Here is a 27,634-nt window from a genome sequence, read left to right as displayed (position 1 = left end):
TATATAATATATCTACTATATTACACTTTATTAGAATGGCATATAACCAACATTCATCTTAAGAGATTAGTTCTTCTGGAACATCTGACCTTCAAATATAAAACATCTAATCTGAGTATTTAATAGAGGTTCCATATGAATATGTAGCGGATCCATTCAACCACACAGATCTGTAAAAACTGTTTACTGATTTTCCAGAGGTTCTAAGTAGTCTAAAAAATGCAGTGTTACATAAGAATTAATAGCTAATTTCAACAATGGAACCATTGATATTGTATGGTCTCATACATAAAAGATATATACAAACAGAAGAAGGATTGAAACAATTTTATAAACTAGTTTAATCAAATGTCTATGGAAAATGCCCTACTGATGGTTGTAATTGTTAAGTGGTACCAGTAGGTCTAGATAATACTCCAGGTATTTCACCTTTTGCAGTATATTGTGTTAAATGCAATGATACATATCATTTCCATGGGTAAAATCCTGTAGATGGTGCATTCTTTGGAGTTGATATAGCATAATTACTTTTTATTAGGTTTGTAGAATTAGAAAAATAATTTGCATCATAGGAAGGAATAAAAGACATGTATTGTGGAAATTATTTATTTGGATTTTAACTAGATTATGTTAAACTTTAACTTGCCAAGGAACAAAAAGAATTGCTGCACAAATAAAAAAAAGAAATGAGACTAAAAACTTAAGAATAATGATAACTCACTTTTATTTTTATAAGTTTTTTATTTGCTATTTTATTTTATTAATTCTCTATTTTATTAACTAAATATCAACAGAAGTATAATTATTTTATGTTAACTGATCTATATACTGTAGCTATGATTATTTTTATAATTCTAATCTTTATTTTTCTGATTTTAATTATTATAAATTATTATTTTTTTGTTACTATACATGCTCATTTTATAGAATTAAATTATTTATATTGGACTCAAGCTGCCCTATAAATTATTACTAGTCTTGTTAATAACTACTGCATAATTTTTTTACTTGCTCTTATACTTTTTAAAATAATAAGGTTTAAGTATGGTACATCGAATATTTAATATTAAATTCTATTTCATATTGCTTTAAATACTATTGCAGAAACATCTCGATATTATCTACTTACTGCTTTATTAAGTTATCTGGAAAACTTTAAACAGGTAATGGTAATTTTTCGCTCTACTACACAACAGGTTCAATTTCTTACTCATTCTTTACAATAGTATTATTAAAAGAAAAATAAATAATGTTTTAACATTGCCTGGTCTGTTAAATTAAATACTATTTCACATTATCCGTTAAATTAATTCGTTCTAAATGCAAATGAATAGTGCTATCAAGGTTTTCTAGATATCTAACTAGTGCTTTAACTCCTTTTAGTGTAATTTATCCTGAATTAATAGAAATAAAATGTAATTAAATTTTAGTTTTTGCCAATTCAATAAAAAAATTATCTGATAATTAGCATGAAAGTATAGTTAATTGTCTGATTTTTTGAAGTTTATAAAATAAACCTTAAAGCAGTTTAGGGCTAATTGTAAGTGAGCAAGAATGAATTTTAATTTAGCATAACGTGTCTGGAAATATGTCTAAAAGTTCTTATACAATAAGTATTTATGTTATCACTATAGAATCGGGTTTCATTTTTTATAGTGTTTAAAATATTGGAATCTAAAATAAATCAATTTCTAAATGCTAATTATATTATTATAATTATGATATAAACTTATAATATGGTTAAATGCCTTTAAAATTGCAGGTTTTCAAATAAAAGTCTAGATATTACATTTTATTAAATTGAAAAATAATATAAAATAATTATATATTACTTATTCAAAATGAAGAGTTTGATATTCCCTGATGAATATTAACCTTAAACACTATTTCTAGCAAAAGATTAAAGTAATACTGACGTAGTTATAGCAGATCAATAAATATACGCGGAAGTAAAAGGAGAAAGCTTAGGTACTCGTGCTGTCTATGGGTATGACGTATTCGGCCAACTTCAGTTTCTAGGCTTAGTAAATACTGTATCCAACTGTATACCAACTTAATTTGAAGAAAATAAGTGAAATTTAATAATACTTATATTAAATAATTATTATATTATTATATTATTTATGGTATATTATTTTAAATGCAATCACCAACTGCCCCATAATTCTTTTAGGCAATTTCTCAATAACCTCCGCCAATATAACGAATTTAATAATTTTAAACATAATAACTACCATAATAATTTCAATAATAATAAAATACGTCTAACAGTTAAGTATTACCCATTGTACAATTATAAAGAGAACATATTTGTTAAAAAATTTTAATATTCAAGTAGGATATATAACTTATGAGATAATATAGTACTGATGTTACTAAATAACAAAATTTAGATCTAAGTAGCTCAATCATTTAAGGAGTTTATAAAAACTAACAATACTTGATGTATCGAGTATTTGATCATTTCTTTATAGCTGTTCTTTTGAGAAACGAAGACGACCCACAGAGAGCGTTGCTTATCCGTTATGCAAGATAACCATAATAGCTTAAACTTTCCTAATGATTTAAACTCATTATTATATAGTATTATATTGTAATTTTTTCCTTACCATTTCAAATTTCTGTAAATGGCTTAATAAGTTGATGTATCTCGTCTGCCAAATGAGACACTTTCATCTCTATACAAATAGTTGTAAGCTGAGCACGAAGCACTATCCCGTACTTTACCAGTTATTTAGTAGGGGTTGTAACTTTGTTAAAATGCTATCAATGCTATTAATACTCTTCAACATAGTAAGAAGGATAACTAAGCCTTAGTGCCTTTTACTGAGTCATGTTATGTATATGCGTAAATATCTGACGCAGAGAATTTTTTAGTTAACCTTGGCGGTGGATATTGTGCTGAACTTTCTAAGTAAGATGCAGTTAAATTTTACGAAAATAGAATAGGCAATAGAAAAGCTGAATTAAATAAAATACGCTCGGCATTAGGTCATAACTAGCTTACTAAGGAATAAATTGAGATGGAAGTAAGGGGTAGAGAAGCTTATGCTAAATAGTAAGGTTAAAAAACTGTCGAATGATAAAAATTATCACTTACCATATTCTGCAGATCTTCTAATTATTTTTTATAATTAGTCACCATAACCCTCTTGCCCGTAGTAAAGAGCATTCGCAGCAGTTAATGCTACACCCGTAATATCCCATACATTGACTTCTATTTATAATTCTGCTTTAAAATCTATTTATTCAAAAAGTAAATCAGCCAATTCAATATCTGAATTATGCTTATGGTTTTATTATGTGGCATTTTAAATTTCTAAAAATGATGGGATTTTGTTACTATTCAGAAACAGGTATTATGATTAAGCAGTTTAATTATCCAAGTCATTACTCATTGATAAATGGTTTATAAAATAACTAGTATTCAAATATATTTTTGATTATAAAAACTTATCTAAGCGATTTTTCGCTATATTTTATTAGAAAATAGTAATTTATTTATCTGGGTCTCTGTATGCCTGACTAGAATTAAGCAATAAGGTAAAAAGTGAGTCTACTAATTTTTCAAGATATTCTAGAGCTTATTACGTTAGCACTGGTTTTTGAATATTATTTTCTATATAATATTACTCAAATAAAGAGTAAATGGGAAATAGCAAAGGTCTTTAAGGTAACTATTACTCATCTTACATTTATTATATTGTATTCTAATATTATATAATATTATCACTTAATAATGTTTGCAACAACGTAACCCAAATAAATAAATATAGGAATAAAAATGACGACAGGAATATATATTGCTAGGAGATAATACGGTTACTACAATATAAATCTACTCATTAAACTAACTATTACAAAATTTTAAATTAATATAGAACAATATTTTACAACTTATAAATAAGCTATATTTTTTGTTTTAGCTGGGATGGGATAAATAGTATCTAATAGCTGAAGTCCAGAAAAGTAATGTTATTAATTTATAAAATGGGTGTATGATATGTCATACCCATAGCATAGTAGATAAATGTGCATAAAAATTATTGTAAAATAAGCATACGTTTTATTTTCAACAGTATCAACATATGGAACTAAACTAAGGTAAAATGAAAGTACTATAAGGGAAATATCAGATAGCCTTTCGTTAATTAATTCCCTAAAAAATTATACATTACCTAGTGTTTAGTATGCATTTTCGCTAACTTAAACATGCATTTTTACAAGTTCATCTACAAAACTCATAAATTCTTCACTCCAAATATTATATAAATACCCCCTTCAGTAAGACCTACAAATGTCCCTTAACTAATTTCGCCACCAACCCAAGGTGCATCCCCTCTAACTCCAGAAAATCTATCATTTTTCTATGTAAAGCTTTAGCGTATAACTTCATGGCTTCTAGATTATAAAATTATAGAGTCATCAATGAAAAATATTTATTATGGATCATATTTGGTAGCAGCCTAAATTGTGCCAAGTACTTTGCCTTCTATAGAAACTTTAAGAATTTAACGCTATTTACTAGCTAAAATAAGGTGGCATTCATTCATCTAGGCAGCTACTACATCAACTTTTGCAGGTACAGGTATTTACTTAAGAAGGTTTAATTAGATTGAATATATCGCAAAAAATTGACTAAATACTATTATAATCTGCTCATTAACTTGCAATATATTTATTGGAGATGACGGAAGGCTAATAAAATCTAACTCAGCTTTATTTTGCTGGACAACATTAAAAATATTGAGTGTTTAAGAGTATAAGAATATTTTTTCAGCTAAGATCGTAAAGTTCCACTCGCCATACATAAGTGAAATAGATTTTAAACTTTTAGTATCTAAATCATAAGTATTAAACGATGTTAATGTCACAAAATAAAGAAAATTTTTATATACCTTGATTTTAAGCACATCAGTAATATCAGATAGAATCTATTCAAATTTTAACTCAACTGGAATTAAATCCCATTGGTTACAATCTTTTGAAATATTTTCTGGCAAAGTAAATTTATTTACGGCAAACTTTGATTAATCAAAGTAATAGATATCATTCTAATCTGTTGATATTAATTCAGAAGATAAGAAACTATCATATCTTTGTTTTTTAGTAAAATTATGGCGTAAAGTGTATTCAAACATTACAAGTTAAATAATATGAATAATATAATATATAGATTATAATATTTGAATTATTCAATTTTCAGTCTAAGTCTTTACCTTAACTTATTTTGCTAATTATTTAACCTCTTACATAAGAAATTGTTCTTATGTCTATAACCTTTTACATGCCTTATTATGTCCATCTCTTTATTTTTAACTCCAACCAGTAACTTTCTATTTACCTTTTTTATCTGATTATTTATCATTTTTTTATTTTTTTGCCATTTAATATTAAATAAAACATATAAATTAATGTCAGTATGATATAATATTTAAGTTATTCATTCTAAAATAATTTCCCATTTTTACATTTATTTTTTACTTGCCTCCAAATTAATAGATAATTTGTCATCTTTAGATACATCAAATTTATCATTTTCAGCCAAAAGCTCTTTAGCATTGAAAGACTTAGTGGTTGATAGATTATTAAACATCTTTAATAGTCTTTATTCAATGAAATTAAGCTATAATTCAACCTAATCTAAATCTTCCTCCTGTTAAAAAAATTATACTTGTTACATTTTTTGAATTCTAAATTCTATCATTTATAATAATGACTTTGTTTAAACTTAATACAATTGGCTATACTATAAAGCGGTATGAATATGTATTTATTCAATAGACTCTTTAAGCTCAGGCAGTAAAATCTACTATTAAGTAAGCTATTTTACTAATTATAATAATTAAAGCTCATCCTATATTAAATTATCATTCTGATCAGATATTATTATAGATGATTTATTATGCTAAACTGGCTAAGATTACTAAATATTTACTTTTTAGTCTTACTAGAAATTTTAAAAACCATAACTTTGCATTTTATTATTTGATATTATATATAGATATTAGATAGATATTAGATTTTAAATATGACATCAACATGGTTTTCACCTTCTGTTTATGATCTTATTTGGAAAAAAACCAAACATAAAGATAATCTGTTAACTAATACATCATTTTATCTACCCGATACTATTTTCATTGAGCACTCAGTTATAAAAAATTGGTATTTTTCCTCGATCAAAGAACCTGCTGTTTTAAAGCGTGGTAAAGATTCATTTACTTCAGATAAAATAGTTGATATTTTTAATTAAGATTGCTATCCGTTATAATGTTGTGCAATGATAATATATATTGATCTTAATTGTAATTCAGATATTGTTTATAAAGTTGATTATTTATCTCCGCCATAGTTAAGATCATTGTTATCTAATATGCAGAGAATTGATTTGACATGTATTTTATAAAAAGTTATATTTAAATTACCAGGAATTATTAGAGAGAATGATGAAAAATTTGAACCTAAACTTAATTTTGACAAAGCTATAGCTGAAACAAAGTATAGATTACAAATATAATAGAATTAAACATCTGGATAATAAGAAAAAGACATTGATTATAAAGATTATATTCATAATTCTGTTTCCTAAATTAGATATTAAATAATTAAAGTAAAATGGGAGCCAGATTCTATTACAGCTGAAGGCAGAAATTGTTCAATTTTACCTCATTTATATAATTATGATTGCAACTAACGGTTTACTACTTTCTTTTCGGATTCTAGTAGAGCAGACTAGTTTGCACTTAGCTAAACAACTTTACATATGATAAACAAACTTTTTACTAGCTTCATTTAACATGTATTTGTTTCATAGAAACAAGGACATAAAATAACGAAAATCATTGCTTATGTATAATTGCATGAATCTACAGTTACTAGATATTAAATTTGTGGATAATAATTAACATTTTTATTTGCTACTAGCATAATTATTAATAAACAAGAAATAGATTTAGAATGGAGCTAAAAATTATTATTTTCTATCCGATCAGACTTTAATTAACCATATTTTTTAAATTATAAAATATGTAGAGATGTAGTCTTAGCATTTTAAAATAAAACTATGGTATAAAGTACTAACTAAATATTTAAAAATATATACTCAGTGGCATTAAGGTAAAACAACTATCAATAAAAAGATATACATAGCTTAATCTATTAAGTCTAACTAGACTTATCTAGTGAGAATATGAACAAAGTAAATAAGTCTTACCTATTTTTAGAAACTGTTATTGAGTAAGTTTCTTAAGATCAAGGATATATTAAACTCTTAGAAGAACTAGAAATAAATGATAGGCCAAAACATCTATGTTCACGATGTGAATAGGTAAATGCTACATTTAAATTACCATTAAAATTTCTACTTTCTGAACCACTCTACTATTTTAAAAATAAGATACCATAAATTATTGATAATTTTCGCTAATTATCTATTTGTGATATATATTCAGCGTTAAATGCAATTATTTTCAATGATGATTCATATTTATAATTTAGAGATACAATGCGAATGTCATTAGAAAAAAAGTAGCAAAATAATTAAGCTGATGAGTTTACTTTTCCAGGTGATTCTATTTAGTTAATAAAAGTGTTCATGTAAGGAGATCACGCTGATGCGTTATAAGCTACCAAATAATTTTATGATACAATATCAAAAATCAAATAAAACTAACAAAAAGCTAGACTAGATCTAATCAATTTAACTAAATTTTATGATATGGCAGGTAGAAATTTAGATACAATTGTTCCAAATAAATTACTACGGAACGCATAGATCATTACTACAAAGATGGGTGTTAAGTGCTTTATGTAACGTCTAGATGATAGGAATTTTTTGTATCATGAATGTTGGATTTGCGATCAGTGCTATTAATAAATAATTTAACTTCTACATAGTATGAAATGAAATTTTATACATCACTTCATTCTCCTACTTTAACTAACCTAACTCAGTTATTTCTCTAATTCACCTAATTCTTATTCATATGCACGTTTCTCTGGTCTATTTAAACCAGGAACTCTCCTCTATCTGAAACTAGATAATGCGTTAATTCTTTTTTGGTCCGCTTAAATATTAAACTAACTTGTGGGTATTTATGAAGCATTTATAGATAACTATAACTATTGTGTATTATCTAATTAGTTTAATGTCAATTCTTAACCTAACGAAATTTACTGAAAATCAATATTTTATATTTTACTAATTTCTTTATTACTGTTTACAATAGTTTAAAAATTTTTAATAAACGGAACTACTTCTTAATTTCCAAGTCCAACTTCAGCTATAGAAACAAGATCTTAAAAAATTGCTTTCAATTGGATTATCTGTTTGTCCTTTTCTAAATGTTAGTTATTTAATAAATTTTATTTCTATTCTAACAAGTTAGCATAAGACTAAACCGTTAATTATTATAGAATACACTATGCATTTTCAATTAATAGTATAATTGAATCTTAAAGTTGTTTTTGCATCGCTTAAAATTCCTTTTTCTATTAAATTAATGAAATTTACTCCTTTTCTTATGCAATTTACCCTTTAAGCTTGACCTCTTATGATAACAGCTATTTAAGCATTTAATTATCAATTTATATTTTTTGCTCATTTAAATAATCTATATACTTTCTGTTAGTTTAAATCAAATAATACTGCTTGGCTTTACCTAAAATAGACTACAATCTATCATGTATATCATTTTTAATTACATCATATGAAGAATTTATAGCCTAAGAGCGAGTAGAAGAATTAGTTTATTATTTACATGTTGTAAGTTCTTATTGTAGTTACATATTTTCTTCTTTATACTACTAAATCATTTAATTATACTCTACAGTAGTATACTAAAATGTTGCTAAATTTTATTATGCATTTGTCTTAATAAGCGTAGCCCGTTAGGCATAAACTAAAGAATTAAGAGTATCATCAAAACAAACACTTCCCGGCGATATCATACATAACATAATAACTTTTGAATTACCTGATAATGTATCCTTTAATATCCTTGTTAACTTAGAATTTCTATAAGGCACATAACCTCCAGGTTTAACAAGGGCAGACAGACAATTACCTAATGCTAACAAAGATTTGTTTATATTAGTTCCTTCTTGTGCTCGTAATCCAGTTGCACCGGTTCGTTTCATTCTTTCTGATCCAGCTAAATCGATAACAACAAATTTTGAATATGTACTATCTCGCTATAAATTTATAGTTAATACTGAATGAGACCTTGAGGATGATATATTCTCTCCAGTTGATGAACACGCTCTTTATTAAAGTGCTTTTTAAATATATGTATAAGCATCTAACTTTGAAGACACTTATATTTCCTTAATCCCTACAACTACACTACCTAATATTGGATCTTCTCTAATAGTAAGATTTTGTGTAACTAGTGCTTCTGAAAGTAAATCATGAATATTCTCATTATAAATTTCAATAAAAGTGATGCTGAACTTATCATCGCTTTTCACTTGATTAAATATATCTTCAACAATCTAATACATGATTCCATCACCTTCACCAGAGATTGTATGAGTTTTTCCTGAAGCTGTGGCGCCATAAGCAAAAACCGAACAATTAATTCCATCTAGAAATGTTCCAATGAATTACTACACTGTATTTCTATATATTTCTTAATTTGTAGAATGTTCATCATATACTCTGTCATACTGAAACAATAAATTCTTTTATTTTTTAGCTCCAGGACCTGTTTCCTTTGTTATAGGATCAAAGTATAATGAATCATTACTATTGAGTTATATAACTGAATATGCGCCATTTGCGGTCTCTTTTTAATTTAATGGGCGTACTCTTACTGCTACAGTAAAATTTTCTTTTGTCATTTGAAAAATTAATAGAAGTGAAAACATTATTTTATTATATTATAAATATCCATATTAATAATGAAAATTTAAGATATGCAATTAATTTAATAGAATATTCCTGTTTAATTTATCAAACCTCTTGTTATCGAGTTAATTAAGTATATATTTTTTATTAGCGGTTAAATAGCTTCTTTACATCCTGTAAATAAAGTTGAATTTAATTAACTTAAAAAAATAGAATAATCGTTAGACTTATTAAATATTCAAGGTTTCCAAGATGAATATTGTTTTTATATGTTATAGGGGTTTAACTAAAGAAATCCGTATTATATTTATTAGATTCATTTTTCAGTTTCAAAATAAATATGCTAAGATACACTGTATTAATAGATTTTGCAATAAATGATTAGAAATTTATCTGAAATTTAATTTGACCTACATAATAATCCCTATAAGGCATACTTATATTTAAATTAACCAGAATTTTCTTAGACAAAGATTAAAAAATAATATTGTCTACATCTGGGTAAATAGCAAACTTGTTTGAAAATAATAAAATGTACAGACTACCCTTTAATATAAATTCGTGGTTATGGCAAAAATACTGAGGAAGATTTAGATTGGTGATTTATTATTTTATATAATACTATTTGAACTTCTTTTTCCTTTTCTAAATGCCAATTGATATTTTTGATTAAAATTTTTAGGATTCATCTGAGACCAAGTAATAGACAGTAGATGTTGTATAACTTAGTCTATAAACTTAAAAATAGAATATAAACCATTAGTATGAGTTTGAAAACTTAGGTATAAGCTTTGAATTATCGTAGGTTCTTGAAGCTCATTCAATTACAAAACCTACTTTAATCTAGTAATTATCTATAAAATAGATAAACTTACATTCTTCTCTGATAGTATCTCCAACAGCTTCAGGAAAAACTCTTTGCTTTGTGTTACCTTCACTTTAACATTTAACATAGAACCCTTAACCATTTCATTCGATATTTTTAGCACCCACCCGTGAATTAGCGTAATAAATTTTTGATTAAGTATCTTGTTATTCTAGAACATTTGGTCTTTAACCATGTCTCATAACAGGGGGGTAATCTATTTCATTGTAAACAGGATAGCTACGTGATGGACCATATATAATAGTAGCTACACCAGGACGACTAGCATCTATTATTAGATCTATATAATCTGATATATCAACATATTTTGAGAATAACTAATTTTTGGTATTAGATGAGGCAGATTTTTTCTTTACAGATGATACATAATTTAATGATGATTTGACTACCATCATTTAGCATCTTCCTAAAACTAAAAAAGTTGTTTTAGCAACAGCATCGAATAATTTTCTATTAAATTAATTTGCTGAATTACACTAATATCAAAAAATTATTTCACCATCCTTTAGGATACCTTAAAATATATTGTAACATTTTAAGATCGTCCCGTAAGATTTTTAAGCAAGTTCTTATTTAGCTTTTTTCCTTTCTATTCTCACAGGAATAGATGTTGCTAATAAAAATGATGGGAAACCATAAAATAAAAATGTATTGAATACAAAAATACGTTAAGGTATTGTTTTTGCTGAAAGCGGTGAATAAGCAGAAATTTATAATAGGCTGTTAAATCAACTTAATTTTAAGTCTGTCGCTCTACATGGTAAAATGAAGTAAGACGATAGATTTTTAAGCATTCAATAGTTTAGATTAGGATAAGCCTTAATTTTAGTAGCGACGGATTTGGCATCTAGAGGTCTAGATATACCAAAAGTTGATTTCATTTTTTAGATGAATATTCCAAAAAGTGACACATATCTACATAGAATTGGTAGAGTTGGAAGATCTGGCTAAAATGGTACCAGTATGATATTTATGAAAGCTAATGAGTTCTTGTTTAAGGATAATATAGAAGCTGATCATAATATCACAATCCCAGAACTTATAAATTTTAATAATTGGTGTTGGAATGGGAAAATAGATAACTTTAATGAAGACTGGTTAATTAGGGAAGTATTTCCTAAAGTGTCAAAGGCTGAATTAACTGCTAAGATGGATATTTAAATGGAAAACATTGGTGAGCGTATTAATCGAAAAAAATCCTTTTACAAATGACTATAATAATTTTTATCTTTTTCCTTTCCATATTAAATGGAAGAATCTAGTAGTTCTAGTATATATTCTTCATAGCACTCTGATTAAATATGTGACATACCTATTTTTTAATAAAATTATCTAGACTAGGTTGTAAGCAAGTACTAAGATGATAATAAAATTTAAAGCTTTGGTAGGATATTATCTAAAACATAAACTTAAATCACAATTGATGGATCACTGTATCCTGGACTTGTGTACGAAGGTGCATTAAAAACTAATGATGATATTTTTGGTATTATTATTGATATTTTTGGTTCACCTACTTAACCATTTTATATCTGCTAGTTTTAATCAGATGTGAGCATAGGACAAGAGGTCAATATTTTATTAAATAGCGTGGTAGAACCAGAACTACAGATAGACTGATATATAATATTTAATACTTTTTATAAATTCCACTCCATGAATGTAATCAAATCCAATTCAATATGAGGATACTTTTACACAGACAATTATTATTAATATTAGTGTAGTTATTATTGTTCTTATTGCTTTCGGAATGTTAAAATAGCTATTACCATCAGTTTATATGCCATTAAAAAGTTCTACTACAAATAAGTGGTTTTTTTAAACCTTAAATATGGACAACTCTTAATTTCTATAGAGAGGAAATCTAGCTGCACTTTTTGTGATATTTTAAAAACTTATAATTGATTTACTGTTCCAAATTGTGATGGTATTATCAATTTTACTTTTTCCCGTTTATTTTTTAGGTTCAAACTAAACTATAGTTTAGCTTTCAATTTGGTCCAAGCTTTAAATAACATCTCTTGAAGATTAGTCTTCGGATATTATTATTCCATTAATAACTTGTATGATCGTTTCATTTCTTGGCTGCATGTTTTATAAAAATTTTAATTACGTTTATATTTAATTTAAATAAATTATTATGAAACGTTCAACACCTTAAAATTATGTTTTATTATTTGAAGGACTCCCTGTAGAGTTATAAGATAAATAAAATTTGGAATACGCTTTAAATACTTGTTTTCCAAAAAATTAAGTAGTAAAGGTTATCCCAATTTCGCCAAAAAGTTAAATATTATAATATTATTTTTATTAATTAAAATTATTTGTTAAAGGTGCACGAACTTCAGATGATAATTTAGCTTAATTTTAAAACAAACTATTTTTATTATAAAATACATATAAACAAGGAATTTTAAATGATATTAAGATCAAATAAATTTAACATAAGTTTAATAAGTAAGTCGAATTGAAACAAAAAGAAAATGTAAAAATTAGTTATTATAAAATACAAATAAATAAGATTATTAATGAAATGCAACTCATTCCTAATTATATTAATAGCATCTAGCATGCATGTCCAGACTATCCATCACCAGCACAAGTCAGGCTTTTGGATAAAAACAAAACTTAATTATAAAATAATTAAAAATTAACTCAAAAGGATGATTTAATACCTAGTTTAATCGGCAAGTCATGTTTTGTAATATTTAAGTCATAAACAGAAGCATCATTAGCAAACAATATTGCATTATTTGCAGATAATACTGCACCATATGTTTAATAGTCCTGCCACCCTGATTAAATTCTTTGGTACAATATTGCATCCTCTAAATCTTCATAGATATGTTCATATGCATTATTTTGGGTTCTTATTACTGCCCTTTTTATTGGATATTTTGTTCCATAAGCATACTTATTGTAGTTAGCATCATAATATTAACAGTAAATATTCAATCTATTTTTTAATAATATCTGTATTAGTATTTTACATTGTGATAATTTTGATTTAACGGAAAAGTTCAAATAACCAAGATGTTTTATGTGTTATGAACTTAATACTCTGATTGTAACCTATATGCCATAATTAATATCGGCAATATTCATGTCATGTTTACCATAAATTATTACACTTCTATTATTTATACCAAAATTTAAATCAAGAGCATAAAGGAATAATTTGAAATTTGTATGTCTTTTTGCATTTTTAGGCTTAATATAGGGAGTTTTGCATATAATTCTAGGTGCTGCCCTAAATGATTAAGGTGTTCTCAATTTTAAACAATTATTAGAACTTTCTATTTTTGAAATTTTTAATAAGATATCTTAAAATATATCATAATCATCATTTATATTTTCTAACTATGTTATGACAAAATATTTCTTATTAGGCGTATTTACGTTACTACGAATCCCTGATGTCTTCTTAGTATTTTATAAAAAAATATATAGACGCTCTAGTTAACATAGAATAAGAACATATAAATTTTTTGAATTTTCTTTTCCTACTCAGCTTGCATATATTTGTCACATGGTGGTAGTTGGTATGATGTATTCCATTGTTTCGCCAATCTCTATTGTCATGGTGTTCATTGGGATAATTTCAATTTCATTGACTACAAGATATAATATCTACTACATTAATCCTTAGTATTCGACATCTGATTTATCAGGTGAAGTCGATATAATGAAATTAGTTATTACAACTTGCTATTATTCATTTTATTTAATGATAATCACATGTTTTGCATATTATTTTTCTTTAAATCGAACTTGGATTACATTATCATCCATGATAATTCTAGTAATATTATTGATAATTATGATTTGTTATAAACTAAATCTAGATAGAAAATTTAAAAAATCTATATCATCTAAAACTTTAGGCAGCAATTCGATAAATTTATTATCCACACCAACATCTAGAAAGTTTTAAATTTAGAATGTCAGTTATATAATGAAAACTTCAATTTTGCACAATGACTATATTACATCCGTTGTTAGCTAAGATAAAGTCATTGAATATGAACTAGACCGTTGCGATATTAACAATATCTCCTGTATGTATACGCATCCAGCAATTATATTAACAACATTATACCCTAATGAAGAAGATAATGAACTGATTTTGTGATGATCAATGACATATTATTACTGTCACTGTTACGATTACAAAAATTAAAAATGTTAGCAAATAGTACCAATAATAATTATATTACTACTATGATAATATAATATTTTCGTGAGGTTCATCAAATTCTTTGTAATATTTTTCTGGATAATTAAAAATTTCATCTATATATTCATTTATATACTGTAAACCTGTAAAACATGGAACGTTTGACATACTTATATATGGTAATAACTAATCCCAAGGTAGAGTTAAATTGTACATATTTGTATTATTTATTTTTTATAGAAAATCCTTATTTAAACTGTCATCAATAATTTTGAAAATTAAGCAATATTATTAGGATGAAATATAAATAGAATATTCAATAAACCGCATTTTAAATAAAAACTAAAGCATTGGAATACTATATTAATTATGCTAGCATAAATCAGTTTCAAATAAATTTTTATTTCTGAATCGATAGGTTAAATTCACTTTCATTTGTAATGGAGAAAATAATACTTAAGCATATTAATCAATAATGAAAAAGTTTTGTTCCTTTATTGCATAAATCTTCTTATGTTCGTTATAATAATTATTTATTTAGAATGCTAATAACATTGTACTGTTTATAGTTCTTATATTATAAGCTGACATTATGTTGGTATAATTATACGTTGATATTGAATAGCTTGAATTCAAGGGATTAACAATCATTTTGAATGGTTGTTATATATTGTACATGTATAATGATTATGGAGATGTTTTACAATAGGTATAAAAACTTTAACGTCTCTATTCTCTATAAATAATCGGAACTAGTGATATTATTCTAGTTTTATAAAAGTTAAGCTATTTATTTTATGAAAACCCCACAATATTATTTTATCTATTTTATACCAATATCATATTTTTATGATAAAGTAAAAACTAAATCTATATATTAGACTTTGACTTAATGAATAAAATTGCCTATTGCAACATTTAATATCTTATATCTTTTTAAATAACAAATTTAAATTTATCTTTTTAACAACTATAATCTCCTGAAATATTTTATATCACATCATTAGCTTTACACGGAATTATCATAGTTGAATCAAAAACTATATCTACTTATTTATCATCATAATAGATTAAAATTAGTTAATAAGGTATTTAGAATTATATAGGATCTAAATTAGTAAGACAATTTTAAGGTAAATCCAACAAGCTGCAATTAAATTAGGTTAATATTGAAGAATACTTAATAATATTATTTTTATCAAAATTTAAATGATGATCTGTAAATTATGATTCTGGAATAATAAATACCAGTCTAATATTATTTTAAAGAGATATATTTTGAAATAAAAATGTATTATCTTTAAAAACTCGAGGATATTTGTATCCTTATTTATCTAATCGAGTAAAAAATTTATTTGGCTTTGTGAAATTACTGATAGGAGAAGATATTAGCTTTTATAAGCTAATATTTTAGACATATATTTAAGATGAATTTATCATTTATTATTATATTTTATATTAAAATCTAAGTTTATTTGTTAAAGAATTATTCATAACTATCTATTCAGACTCGTAAAATGAATCATTAAAAATATAATTTAAATTTTTTTAACTTAGAACATTTTCTTGAAGTTGTGCAATAGAATACAATAAATACTCATTTTACATTATAAGTAAGTCTGATGTTACTAAATAATTATGGTTTGGGATAATTTTCATAAATAACTTATTAAAATTAATTGAAATAGCGACGAATCCGATATAATTTTGTAGTTAATTATATATCGGTCTAACTAAGAAATTAACATATTATTAATTTAAAACTAAATTAGATCTTATTGGGAATGTTATGACTTTTTCATACGATATAAATTAATTGATATAAGCTTATAATACTAATAGTATTTAATCATGTTGATTTAATTTATTAGAATAAAGAAATAACAGTTTAGAATTAAACTTTTAAGAAAATTCAGTTAAAAATTATCTAGAAATAACTATACTACTTAAATTAACAGATACATTACCCTAAATCCAGTTATTTTAATTAGTATTCTATATAAAAGTATTAATTATTGTGATGTTTCGTGGATTTTCTACTTATTTATTCCAATAAAAACCTCTAGCCAATATTAGAATATTTTAAGATTAGTTTAGAGTATTAATTATATTTATGCATTTATCAAAATTCGGAAACTCATCTTATTACTTAAAATTGCTGACGACTTAAGGGTCAAAATTTCCACTTAAGTCATTAAATATTATCTCAGTATTGTAGGTATTATAAATTTTAACATTTGAATTAGGATGAATTAAAAACATGAACTGATTTAAGAGTTATATTCCATCTTATAGGAAAATAGTAAAATTACTCTTAAATAAATATTTCTTTATCTAATTATTAATTAGCTACGAATTTCCTGAAAAATGGGGCCATGAATATTAAGTATCTTAATAATCCCATACAATCATATCTTCTACATCGTCAAACTAGTGATTTGGATAATGGGTAAATGGTACTGAACATGTGACTAAATCTGAAGTTCCCTTTGCAAAATAAAATTTATTTATAGGCTATCCTTATTCATTTGGAATAACACAGCTGTATCTAAATGTATTAAAATTATCTAAGTAATTGCTTTGCTTGTCATACATTTATTAGACCTATTCGCCAATTTTATCTATATTAGTTGGATCAAATTTTCCATATTAAGTTGAATTACCTATAGTTTTAATGAATTCATTTAACTATTACTAGTGGACTTATATGCCAAAGCATATAAGTAACATTGTTAAACAATATAAATAAAATATATAATTATTATCATATACCTTTTAATGTATTATGAAGTCTATGAACTATTAAAATTAATATCGACATCATCTACTTAAATAGTAGCTTAATTAGGAATTGAGTAAGAATTTTTAGAGTATTATTAAATATCTTAATACAAATTAAATTCAAAGCTTGATCCTACAGATAAGCTCGCTATTGTTACTAACTAGCAGACTTCATTTGATGTATTTTAAGACTACTTAAAATCAATTTAAAAATTAAATTAAATGGTCAAATATAACGAAAAACTTGACAAACATTTGATTAGATTATAATTAATCACAAATAACTTTAAATCTACTATATATGAAGTTTAATGCAGAATAGAAAGAGTATAAATAAAATTAGCAGAATTTCCACTTATTTTTAAACCATTATAATAAAGCGAAGCTTCAACTATATAGAATATTTTGAAGCATGAATTGAGTTTTATTGATGAAAAAATAAAGGCATCAAAAGAGTAAAGATAGAATGCTTTTAATAAATGGAAATGAGAAAAATAATATATTATTATCCTATACTAAATATTTAAAATATTTAAAATTTAAATGCAAAAGATGAATGCTTTGGAAGTAGTTGACTTGATGCGCGCTAAAATGGCACGAGTTCAAGCAGACTATACTATTGAAGAAAGAATGGCGAAATAGTTGACTGCAGATCATTAAATCGCTAAAATTGAACACTAGAAAATGAAAGATGAAGTATAAAGAGCTGAAAATGAGCTTAGAGACAAATAATCTTAACTTCAAACAATTTAGTAGTAATTAGATTAACAGTAAAAAATATCAGATAATTTTTCTAAATCTTTAATCGAGAGAAAAGCAGAAAAGAAAGAAGTATAGCTTCTTGTAGAAAGATAGAAAGAGTAGGCATAGATAGCATTGTCAAATTTATAAAGATTCAAATAAGCAATAACAGATCTTGAAAAAAAAGTTGGAGAATTAAATAAAAAGAAGACATCTCTAGTCGAAAATATCGGAGCATTTAAATTCGAAATCGGTAAACTTACTAAAGAAACTAGATCTATGCATAATGAGAATGAAAATATGAAATAGTAGCTTGAAGTTATGAGAGATAAATTACTTCAGTGATATTATTTTATTTAATATTTAATAAATATAATATGTAGATAAATTTGTTATCACTTTTCAAATTTTAATGCTTAGAATCGAAGAACTTGTTCTACACAACTTTAAATCTTGGTATGGAGAACATTTAATAGCCTTAAATACATAAGGATTAGCATGCATAGTTGGTGCAAATGGCTCAGGGAAATCTAATATAATAGATGCTCTTTTATTTGTTTTTGGTTGGAGAGCAAAGTAATTAAGATAAGATAAATTAGTAGATTTAATTCATCAATCATAATACAAAGTTCCATTTGCTAAAGTTTAAGTTAACTTTTCAAACAATGGACAATACTTTTCAATAGGTAGAGTTATTTAAGCAACTGGATCTCAGCATTATGAGGTAAACGGCATTAAATCTACTCTGTCTAATGTTACTTAAATTTTATTAGATAATGGACTAGATATTGCACATAACAGATTTCTCATTTTATAGGGTGAAGTAGAATCAATTTCTATGATGAAAGCTGTTGGTGATGATATTTTATCATAGATGACAACTGTTGAAACAGAAAATTTATTGACATTTCAATCAATCATATAAAATTTAAATATTGAGTTTTAGCCACAAAATATATATAATAAAATTGCAGAGTTAATTATTTCTGATATTCCAGACAATTATAAAAAACTACTATAAAAAATTTAACCAAGTAGCATATAATAATCTTCAGATGTTGGGCTATTAGAGTTTATTGAATAAGTAGTTGGTACCTAAAAATTTCTGCCGCTATTGTCGCAGTAGATGGCTCTAATGGAATATTATAGTAATTAAAAATAAGAGATTCGAATTTCATTGTCTGCAGCTGTTTAATTTAGAGATGCTTTAATTGACAATAAAAATGATTCGTTATCTAAAATTTAAACTGTTGGAATTTAAATAACAGAAGATTTATCTAAAAATATGTATTAAGCTAGTTAAAGCAGATTAGGGTTGTCATAAAAATAATAATAAATTGTTCAATTATAATAATAGTAATAAGAATTGGAGAAATCTATTAATATGATAGATAATGAATTGTAGTAATAAAAAGAAATTTAGGATTAAGCATAATATAAAATTTAAGAAACTACTAACGATTTAGTAAATATCACTACAAATATTAAAGAAAATCAAATTGGTTTTCATATTTTAGAAGAAAAAAACCATACGATTCTAAAAGAACTATAAGAATAATTAACTATTAAAAGCAAAATAACAGTCGATTAAAAAAACATTTAGTAAGAAAATTTATTATTTCCATAATAGAAATAACTAATTGAAAGTTAAATTGAACAAAATATAATTATTTTAAATAGTAAAAACGAGTAGTTGGACTAATTACAGTAAGCAGATGTAAAAGATCAAAACTAGATTAATAATATTTAATAATAAATGCATTAAATTGAAATCCAAATCTAACCTATTTCATCTCAGAGAGCATAGTAATAATCAATTTAATAATCAATAAACAAATAAATTGACCAAAAATTAATGCAATTTGTTGATCTTTCTAATTAAACTATTGATTAGATGATTTTACTTACCAGAGATATATAATATTAAAATACGGATACGCTTGATATTAGAGATGAATTATTTTAATTAAAATAAAAATAAGCTAATGTAGATATGAAAAAATTATAGAGTTAGCATAAAGAGTTAAATACTTAAATCGCGAATTATAATTTATAAATAACAACGCTAAACTTAAAAATTAAAGAGGGAAATTAATAGAAGTAAGAATTTGCTACAAATAATAAGTTACTATCAGCTGTGTTAGATGCATAAAAATAGGGTTTGCTAAGTGGAATATATGGAAGATTGGGATCCCTTGGAATTATTGATAAATCTTTAAATATTGCCGCGATCTCAGCATTCGGACCTCAACTTGATTATATAGTTGTGGAGTCAATGGAGTAAGTTCAATAATGCTTATAATTTATACGAACTAATAACCTAGGAATAGCTTCATTTATTGATTTATCATAAGTCAAATCTCGATATTCTTAGTATTATAAATAATTTGATAATGACTAAGTATTAAGAAATCAAAATTCTCACTTATTTCTATCTTTAGTAAATACTAAAGAAAATTATATACCAGCTTTTTGGCATGTTATGTAAGAAACTATAGTTACTGAATCTGTATAAGATGCATTAATAATTAATAAAAATAATAATAGATAAAAATTACGTGTGGTCACTTTAAATGGAGAGCTCTTTGAAAAATCTGGATCTTTAACAGGCGGTGGGTCAAGTCTAAATTCAAGGTATAAAGGATTTAGATAAGATGTTTCATAGGATTTAAACATAACAGAAATACAAAAGGAAATTAATAGTATAGAAATTTAGAAAAATAATTCAGATGCATAGATTTCCTAGATTTAAATATTACTAAATGAATAAGATATAATTACTTAGAAAATCATATTAAAAAATTAAGAATTTATGGTTTAATAGTATGAAGTATCTTGTTAGCATTAAAAAGTTTAGTAAAAAATAGATTAAATAATGTAAATTGGTGATAATATACTATTTTAACAACATCAAGCATAAATAAATCCTACAATTATTTAGGAAATTTAATAATTAAGTTCTGTTATTTAGTAAAATTCTCAAATCTGGCAATAAAATTTATATCAACAATAAATTTCTTCAATTATTGAATTAACTACATATTACGAAAAATAAGGTTTTAGTAACTACTCGTCTTTAGTGAAATATACTCAGAAAAACGATCCATAATTCTTACTTGAATCAGAAGAATCTCTTATAGCAAATATTATTCTATTTCCAAATAATTTAAGCCAATTATTCGGGTAAATAGAATCATAAAAAATTTCGTTAGTAATTGAATAACTAAAATAATAAGAAAAAATATTGAATGCATAAACCTTAATATTATAAGAATAAATAGATAATTTAGGAAATTCCAAATAGTATAAAATAGTCAGGAAAGAAATTTAGTAGTTATAGCAAAATAAAATGGATTTAGACAAACATTTATAAAAATTAGAGATCTCAAATATGAAATATGACTAAATAATGTTACAATTTGATCTAGAAATACAGGAAACTAATACTAAAGAAAAAATGCTAAATGAATAGTAATAGTAAATCTCTTAAGAATAGCTGCATATTAACTAATATCTTCAATAGCTTTAAAATTCATAAAAATAACTATAGGCTAAAAAGCAACAGTTATTATAAGAAAATATTCAGTTTGAATAATAATTTAGCTAGGTTATAAATGATTAAAAGTTTAGGAAAGAAAAACTCGCGTAACATTAAGCAAACAAAACTTAGTTAAATTAATAAATTTTTTAATCTTAAGATATAATACTTAGTTCAGAAACTCATATTACTAACAATCTTATGTTAGTTAACTTTCTTAATGAGATTTTAACTCCTCTTTAGGAATAGTTGAATTATCAAGTACCTTTGCTTTCTTCACATCAAAATATAGAGGAACTTTTTGAATATGATAATTATATTATTGCTAATTATACAATTGGTTAATCCAAAAAGTAAACAAATTACTCTTTAAATCAACTGAAATCAGCATTATAACAAGATTTAGCAATTTTGGAAGAATATATATAGAGAACTGATAAGCTTAATAATGTATAAACTATTTTCACTAATATTTCAGCTTAATCTGATATTATTTTCAATAATCTTAATGAACTTAAAGATTAACGTCAATAAGAATTTTTAACGGCTTTTAATGATATTAATTAAAAATTAAGAGAAATTTATCGAATATTTTCAATGGGTGGAGATGCTATTTTAGAGCTTGTTAATCATTTTGATCCCTTTGAGGGAATATAATTTTCAGTTATGCCACCAAAAAAAGCATGGCGTTAAATATAAAACTTAAGTGGAGGTGAGAAAACGTTAAGCAGCTTAAGTTTAATCTTTGCTTTACATTAATTTAGAAAGAATTTCATTTATGTCGTTGATGAAATTGATGCGGCACTAGACTTCAGAAATGTTAGCTTAGTTGCAAATTATTTAAAGGAATAAACAAAAGAATGCTAATTTGTCATTATAAGCCTCAGGAATAATACTTTTGAAATTGCCGATAGATTAATCGGTGTATATAAAGTCGATAATGTGAGCTAAAACGTCAGTTTAGATATAAATGTTTCTGATCAGTGAGCTGTTTTACTCTACAAATATATAATATAAGAAAAGTGTTTAAGGTGTATATATTCTTTATTATTCTGCGTTTAAATGCTACATCATCTTTATTAACTTATTTATTTCTTTAAAATAAGTATTGCTAACATTATTATTAATTTAAATATAATGATAAATAATTAACCTGAATATCATTGAAATCCTATTATTACTTACAGTTTCTATTAATTCGCTTATATATCCTTTTTTCTAATTAATAATATTTAACAAGTATTTACTATATTTTTATATGTAGATAATGCACTGTTAGATCATATAGTGTTCTGATTTAGATATAACAAGCTAAAATAATAATAGTTTCCCTAATATAATAAAGTATATTATACTTTATTTAATATACGTTATAATGCTAACATAACTACTTTTATTCTTTTATATCAACAGATAATAATTAGTTTCAGCGACTATTCAATACAATTTCCTATTATTATACACATAAATTATAATTATGGGTATAATCTAAATAGTGGATTATTTATTTATAGCAATAATAAGCACAACTATATTAAATAGTATAAATAATTGTAATAAATATAGTATCACTTTGTTATATTTTCTCTACAATAAAGAGTCCTAATAATTTATAAAATATTTTCATAAGTCTCTATTATAATACTATAGTGAGTCAAATATATATTTTGTTTAATTTAAAAACCTTTATTTTACATCATATATTCTTTGCTAAAGATCAATATTTCATACGGATATCTTATTAATGATTAGTCATTAACAAGTATGAACAAAAGTGTGATAGTATCATTTTACTTATGTTATACTATGGTTTATTGTTATATTTAATGAAAATTTAATAATGGGTAAGACATATAAAATAGTAAGTTAATCTAGTGGATTATAAGTAAGGTAAAATAATTAAATGCGTACACAGTTATTGGGTGAATTAATATTTTAATATTATTTTAACTAAATTATTTATAAGGTATTATTCACTATTTTTCTTTTCAAGATCCACTCAATATATTAATAATTTGTATACAAAATTAAAAGTCAATATATGGATTCTACTACATAAATATGAGATATTAGTTTAAATAGTTACTGAAATTATATTTTTTATAAATTATGTGCAATTATCTTTAACTAATTAAGAATGAAAAAAATAAAATGCCCAATAATTAGTTTGCAATTAAACACATATATTATTATATATAAAACGTGTATTGTATTTTAATTGAAAATGAGTAGTTTGAAAGTTGGTGGATCTTTTTCAGATTTCTTATCTACTGATGCAATTGACAATATTATACTGTTTCTGGAGTAATTAATAAATGTGATTCATGTTGACTTTATTTGCTTTAGAATTCCTCAAATAAATTTTCATAACTATATTTAATCTTAAATGATAAAAATATTACCTAACATTAGATTCATATTTACTGAAATAGATACTATATATATAATTAAAGATGTAGAGATGCTTCGTTTTTCACCAGCTTTAAATGATATTTAAGAAATAAAAATATTAGAAGATAACAGTATTTTTTTCCCTTGCGACATAGCAGTATATGGTATAACTAATATAGCTGATTTATTAGAGAGATAGAGAGCTAAACTCCATCCGTCTTAGCCGATTTCATTATATTCAATTAACTAATTATCATTATCTAATTTTCCACTACCAATCATCAATAGAAGCTTACAACCACCATTATTACATTTTTCTGTTTTAACAGCAGAAAATATGTAGGGAATATAATATTTGGATTGTTTTTCGCGCGCAACTGCAAATTATTACATATAAGAAAAAAGATTTGCTCTGTCGTTCATTGGTGAGGCAATAAAATCATCATAAAATTTAATATTAATTGACAAAAGCGATAAAAATAGAATCTGTGGTGATGTTACTGTGTCATAAAGAGATGGTATGCGTTAATTGGAGATTAGAAGAAAAATAATTAGAAAGCAAATCATATAGCGCCTAAAAAATGTTGTATTATAAATTTAAAAGAAGTAAGTGTAAGTGGATCATCATTGTGAAACATTAAGAGATATTGGAAAAAATTAGTCGATGATACTTCTATGGCCAGTTGTTGGTGTGATGTTAAAAGTAGATTAAATATAAGTATCATCCCCACATTTAGGACGAATATTACGCGGGAAAACATTATCACCTGCTGCAATTAATTGTGGAAATTTTAGCATACCTATTATGTTGCAAAATTAGGTAGTAATCACAGATAATTACTATTAGGAAGTGCTTAATGCATATATGGATTAATAAATATTTAATTATTTTAAGATGATTGGAAAGTATTCATTTAATAGTAGAAATTATGAATGTAACGTTTAAATAAGTTTTTCAAAAAAAAGTATTGTGAACGAAATATAGATAGTAAAGTCTACGGAACAGTAATAAATGACTAAAGGTACGAAAGAAGATTATTTTAAAAATTTATTAATACAACCAGAAAATTTTAAGAGATTTAAGCTGGAACATATAGAGGAACAAATTAATTATGATAAAACAGTAATTGAAGTTTGTATGTCAGGTTGCTCTCTAATTAACATAAATACAATTATTTGGTTGTTAAGAAATTCTTTAATAAAGAAATAAAATATTGAGGAACAAATTATTTAATTGTTAGATACATAAAGTATTTTATAGTATTATCTTTGTAATGGTTGGATGATTTAGAAGTCTAAACACATGTTAGATGCTATCACATTGTCAAAAGGCGATAAATAAAAAACCGTTTTCGCTGGTAAAATTAAATGATAATCATTATATTATATATTATACTATAATATGTAAAATAAGCAAAATGGACGTTTCAAATATAAATTTATTAAAGAAAGAAACGGAAAGTATTAAAAAATAGGCTACTGATAATTTAGAAAAATTATATACAAGAGGTATTGAGCTAGATGGATTGGCAGATAATGCTAAAGATTTGTAAGATACAACAAAATAAATTCTATCTGATGCTAAAGAATTAGATTGGGCTGCGTTTTGGCGTAAATACTAAATTTGGATTATTGTTTGGGGAGTTATCATTATATTTACCATAGAAAAATTGATATTTTGAATTGCATTATTATATCATATAATATATAAATAATAATTTTCCGTTTTAATGTCTAATTGGAAGACATATAGAGAAAAGAGTGATCTTAAAAAGTCATAAACAAAAATTCAATTCAAGAAACTTGAATAGGTTGTATATAAACAATCAGTATTCAATTTTTAATCAACAGTTTGTTAAAATGGCCCTTTAATTATTGAGTCATATAATATTTCAGTTGGATTTCAAGAAGCTCATGCGCATGACGTTATTGCTTATTTACTACTTACCAATTCAGTTACATAAATCGTAGAATTTGAGTAGTATTTTCAAGTTGGTTCAAATATACGTGATTATTATGTAAATAAGTAGGAAATTGATATCAGTTCTGTTAAATAATGTAAGTACCCTATAAATGATTATCGATAAAAACTCTACGATTTAATAGGATAACGTCTTGTAGTAGGTTTCTAAGCTAAAAAACAACTTTAAAAGCTTACCATATCTTTACCTGTCAAATAGATTTTAGATATTGAATAAACATATACATATGGTTAAAATCAATAGACAAAATCGTTAGAAGAGTTGGCGGTCTTAATTAAATAACCACTGTAAGGTAAACGAAATGCCTATAAAAGATCATAAGTTATTTCGAAACTGTTTGACCCAATTAAAACTAAAATAGATAGAGAAAGAAAATGGTTTTGGGTTAAAAAATGAATTATATGTATTCTCACTATTGTTTTATTTTCATCCTAGTCAAACCCTAGTTAATAATATGAAGAATTTCCTAAGATATAAGTTCTTCTTAAAGATAAATAAGAACAGCTGTCTAAGATGAATTTTACCATTTCATTAAATTTATATAACGTTATAAACTGGTACCATCTGCATTTCCGAAAATTATGATTAGAATATTTATATTCTCTAGGACTAGTTATTTGCCTTTTTAAGTAAAAACTTAAGTATCTAAAGAATCTAATTTTTAAAATCCACTAAACTAAATTTTTTCCAACTGCTCTTCTTTTATTAATGTTCCAGTGCCTTTCTTAGCTTCTGGAAACATTAAACAAAATTATAACATAAACTCCTAAAATCCAATGGTCCTTAGTTAACTCGAGGCTGCAATATAAAAAGATGGCTCTAATACTTTGATACTTTAATCATCTTTACGATTGACCATTACCAGTTAATAATTTCTAACAAAATATTCTTTTTTCTATTAACAAAGTACTACTTTGGCCAACGAATTTAATTTATTAGACCTACGTGGAGATGAGACTGTAATATTTTTAATTTTTTCCAGTATTTAATTTTATTAAGTTTCAGATTAAAAATTCTACTTAATCAAATTGGCCTGAATATCAATATACTGATCTAATCTTGCATTTTAATTCTAGATAGCTCCTTATCTGGTGGCATCAAAGCAATAATTTTTAAATCTAACTTAAGACGTATCACTTTATTGTATCTGCTATTTCTTCTTCCTCCTACGTCTCTGCTAGTCAATATTATTATTAATTTCTTAATGTGGGTGAATAATTACAATGTTAACATTTTCAATATCTTTTTTTAATCTTTATAACTAATTTTTAGTCATGCCTTTCAT

General features: G+C 24.8%; 20 protein-coding genes across 20 annotated transcripts; 13 read left to right on the top strand and 7 right to left on the bottom strand. All coding sequences in view use genetic code 6, as the record gives it.

Moving 5' to 3' along the window:
- Positions 1-35: 35 nt before the first annotated feature.
- Positions 36-713, top strand: SS50377_23385 (Casein kinase II subunit beta; the record flags this gene model as incomplete). The annotated part of the gene is made up of 1 exon (XM_067907250.1): positions 36-713. The coding sequence occupies one exon, from the start codon at positions 36-38 to the stop codon at positions 711-713; it is 678 nt and encodes a 225-aa protein (XP_067766518.1).
- A 4-nt stretch (positions 714-717) lies between these two features.
- SS50377_23384 (uncharacterized protein) lies at positions 718-1,791 on the bottom strand (the record flags this gene model as incomplete). Its single annotated transcript, XM_067907249.1, has 1 exon — positions 718-1,791. One exon carries the CDS (start codon positions 1,789-1,791, stop codon positions 718-720), a length of 1,074 nt encoding a protein of 357 aa, XP_067766517.1.
- A 50-nt stretch (positions 1,792-1,841) lies between these two features.
- Positions 1,842-2,075, top strand: SS50377_23383 (uncharacterized protein; the record flags this gene model as incomplete). The annotated part of the gene is made up of 1 exon (XM_067907248.1): positions 1,842-2,075. The coding sequence occupies one exon, from the start codon at positions 1,842-1,844 to the stop codon at positions 2,073-2,075; it is 234 nt and encodes a 77-aa protein (XP_067766516.1).
- A 65-nt stretch (positions 2,076-2,140) lies between these two features.
- On the top strand, positions 2,141-2,563 carry SS50377_23382 (uncharacterized protein; the record flags this gene model as incomplete). The annotated part of the gene is made up of 1 exon (XM_067907247.1): positions 2,141-2,563. The coding sequence occupies one exon, from the start codon at positions 2,141-2,143 to the stop codon at positions 2,561-2,563; it is 423 nt and encodes a 140-aa protein (XP_067766515.1).
- A 64-nt stretch (positions 2,564-2,627) lies between these two features.
- Positions 2,628-3,083, top strand: SS50377_23381 (Prefoldin subunit; the record flags this gene model as incomplete). The annotated part of the gene is made up of 1 exon (XM_067907246.1): positions 2,628-3,083. The coding sequence occupies one exon, from the start codon at positions 2,628-2,630 to the stop codon at positions 3,081-3,083; it is 456 nt and encodes a 151-aa protein (XP_067766514.1).
- A 9-nt stretch (positions 3,084-3,092) lies between these two features.
- SS50377_23380 (uncharacterized protein) lies at positions 3,093-3,695 on the bottom strand (the record flags this gene model as incomplete). Its single annotated transcript, XM_067907245.1, has 1 exon — positions 3,093-3,695. The coding sequence occupies one exon, from the start codon at positions 3,693-3,695 to the stop codon at positions 3,093-3,095; it is 603 nt and encodes a 200-aa protein (XP_067766513.1).
- A 546-nt stretch (positions 3,696-4,241) lies between these two features.
- SS50377_23379 (uncharacterized protein) lies at positions 4,242-5,141 on the bottom strand (the record flags this gene model as incomplete). Its single annotated transcript, XM_067907244.1, has 1 exon — positions 4,242-5,141. One exon carries the CDS (start codon positions 5,139-5,141, stop codon positions 4,242-4,244), a length of 900 nt encoding a protein of 299 aa, XP_067766512.1.
- Positions 5,142-5,443: 302 nt separating this feature from the next.
- SS50377_23378 (uncharacterized protein) lies at positions 5,444-5,980 on the bottom strand (the record flags this gene model as incomplete). Its single annotated transcript, XM_067907243.1, has 1 exon — positions 5,444-5,980. One exon carries the CDS (start codon positions 5,978-5,980, stop codon positions 5,444-5,446), a length of 537 nt encoding a protein of 178 aa, XP_067766511.1.
- Positions 5,981-6,031: 51 nt separating this feature from the next.
- On the top strand, positions 6,032-7,909 carry SS50377_23377 (uncharacterized protein; the record flags this gene model as incomplete). Its single annotated transcript, XM_067907242.1, has 1 exon — positions 6,032-7,909. The coding sequence occupies one exon, from the start codon at positions 6,032-6,034 to the stop codon at positions 7,907-7,909; it is 1,878 nt and encodes a 625-aa protein (XP_067766510.1).
- Positions 7,910-7,920: 11 nt separating this feature from the next.
- On the bottom strand, positions 7,921-9,843 carry SS50377_23376 (Kinesin-like protein; the record flags this gene model as incomplete). Its single annotated transcript, XM_067907241.1, has 1 exon — positions 7,921-9,843. One exon carries the CDS (start codon positions 9,841-9,843, stop codon positions 7,921-7,923), a length of 1,923 nt encoding a protein of 640 aa, XP_067766509.1.
- Positions 9,844-10,499: 656 nt separating this feature from the next.
- On the top strand, positions 10,500-11,948 carry SS50377_23375 (ATP-dependent RNA helicase; the record flags this gene model as incomplete). The annotated part of the gene is made up of 1 exon (XM_067907240.1): positions 10,500-11,948. One exon carries the CDS (start codon positions 10,500-10,502, stop codon positions 11,946-11,948), a length of 1,449 nt encoding a protein of 482 aa, XP_067766508.1.
- A 36-nt stretch (positions 11,949-11,984) lies between these two features.
- Positions 11,985-12,356, top strand: SS50377_23374 (Gar1/Naf1 RNA binding region-containing protein; the record flags this gene model as incomplete). Its single annotated transcript, XM_067907239.1, has 1 exon — positions 11,985-12,356. One exon carries the CDS (start codon positions 11,985-11,987, stop codon positions 12,354-12,356), a length of 372 nt encoding a protein of 123 aa, XP_067766507.1.
- Positions 12,357-12,396: 40 nt separating this feature from the next.
- SS50377_23373 (putative phosphate transporter) lies at positions 12,397-14,871 on the top strand (the record flags this gene model as incomplete). The annotated part of the gene is made up of 1 exon (XM_067907238.1): positions 12,397-14,871. One exon carries the CDS (start codon positions 12,397-12,399, stop codon positions 14,869-14,871), a length of 2,475 nt encoding a protein of 824 aa, XP_067766506.1.
- A 3-nt stretch (positions 14,872-14,874) lies between these two features.
- SS50377_23372 (uncharacterized protein) lies at positions 14,875-17,646 on the bottom strand (the record flags this gene model as incomplete). Its single annotated transcript, XM_067907237.1, has 1 exon — positions 14,875-17,646. The coding sequence occupies one exon, from the start codon at positions 17,644-17,646 to the stop codon at positions 14,875-14,877; it is 2,772 nt and encodes a 923-aa protein (XP_067766505.1).
- Positions 17,647-18,240: 594 nt separating this feature from the next.
- SS50377_23371 (uncharacterized protein) lies at positions 18,241-18,783 on the top strand (the record flags this gene model as incomplete). The annotated part of the gene is made up of 1 exon (XM_067907236.1): positions 18,241-18,783. The coding sequence occupies one exon, from the start codon at positions 18,241-18,243 to the stop codon at positions 18,781-18,783; it is 543 nt and encodes a 180-aa protein (XP_067766504.1).
- A 67-nt stretch (positions 18,784-18,850) lies between these two features.
- SS50377_23370 (SMC4-like protein) lies at positions 18,851-22,963 on the top strand (the record flags this gene model as incomplete). The annotated part of the gene is made up of 1 exon (XM_067907235.1): positions 18,851-22,963. One exon carries the CDS (start codon positions 18,851-18,853, stop codon positions 22,961-22,963), a length of 4,113 nt encoding a protein of 1,370 aa, XP_067766503.1.
- Positions 22,964-24,200: 1,237 nt separating this feature from the next.
- On the top strand, positions 24,201-25,739 carry SS50377_23369 (uncharacterized protein; the record flags this gene model as incomplete). The annotated part of the gene is made up of 1 exon (XM_067907234.1): positions 24,201-25,739. The coding sequence occupies one exon, from the start codon at positions 24,201-24,203 to the stop codon at positions 25,737-25,739; it is 1,539 nt and encodes a 512-aa protein (XP_067766502.1).
- Positions 25,740-25,785: 46 nt separating this feature from the next.
- SS50377_23368 (Synaptobrevin) lies at positions 25,786-26,049 on the top strand (the record flags this gene model as incomplete). The annotated part of the gene is made up of 1 exon (XM_067907233.1): positions 25,786-26,049. The coding sequence occupies one exon, from the start codon at positions 25,786-25,788 to the stop codon at positions 26,047-26,049; it is 264 nt and encodes an 87-aa protein (XP_067766501.1).
- Positions 26,050-26,097: 48 nt separating this feature from the next.
- On the top strand, positions 26,098-26,745 carry SS50377_23367 (uncharacterized protein; the record flags this gene model as incomplete). The annotated part of the gene is made up of 1 exon (XM_067907232.1): positions 26,098-26,745. The coding sequence occupies one exon, from the start codon at positions 26,098-26,100 to the stop codon at positions 26,743-26,745; it is 648 nt and encodes a 215-aa protein (XP_067766500.1).
- A 13-nt stretch (positions 26,746-26,758) lies between these two features.
- On the bottom strand, positions 26,759-27,634 carry SS50377_23366 (uncharacterized protein; the record flags this gene model as incomplete). The annotated part of the gene is made up of 1 exon (XM_067907231.1): positions 26,759-27,634. One exon carries the CDS (start codon positions 27,632-27,634, stop codon positions 26,759-26,761), a length of 876 nt encoding a protein of 291 aa, XP_067766499.1.

The sequence above is a fragment of the Spironucleus salmonicida genome, chromosome 3 (assembly GCF_000497125.1).
Source record: "Spironucleus salmonicida strain ATCC 50377 chromosome 3, whole genome shotgun sequence".
NCBI classification, from domain to species: domain Eukaryota; phylum Fornicata; order Diplomonadida; family Hexamitidae; genus Spironucleus; species Spironucleus salmonicida.
The sequence above is the reverse complement of the archived record's forward strand: the minus strand, read 5'-3'. Positions and strand labels throughout refer to the sequence as shown.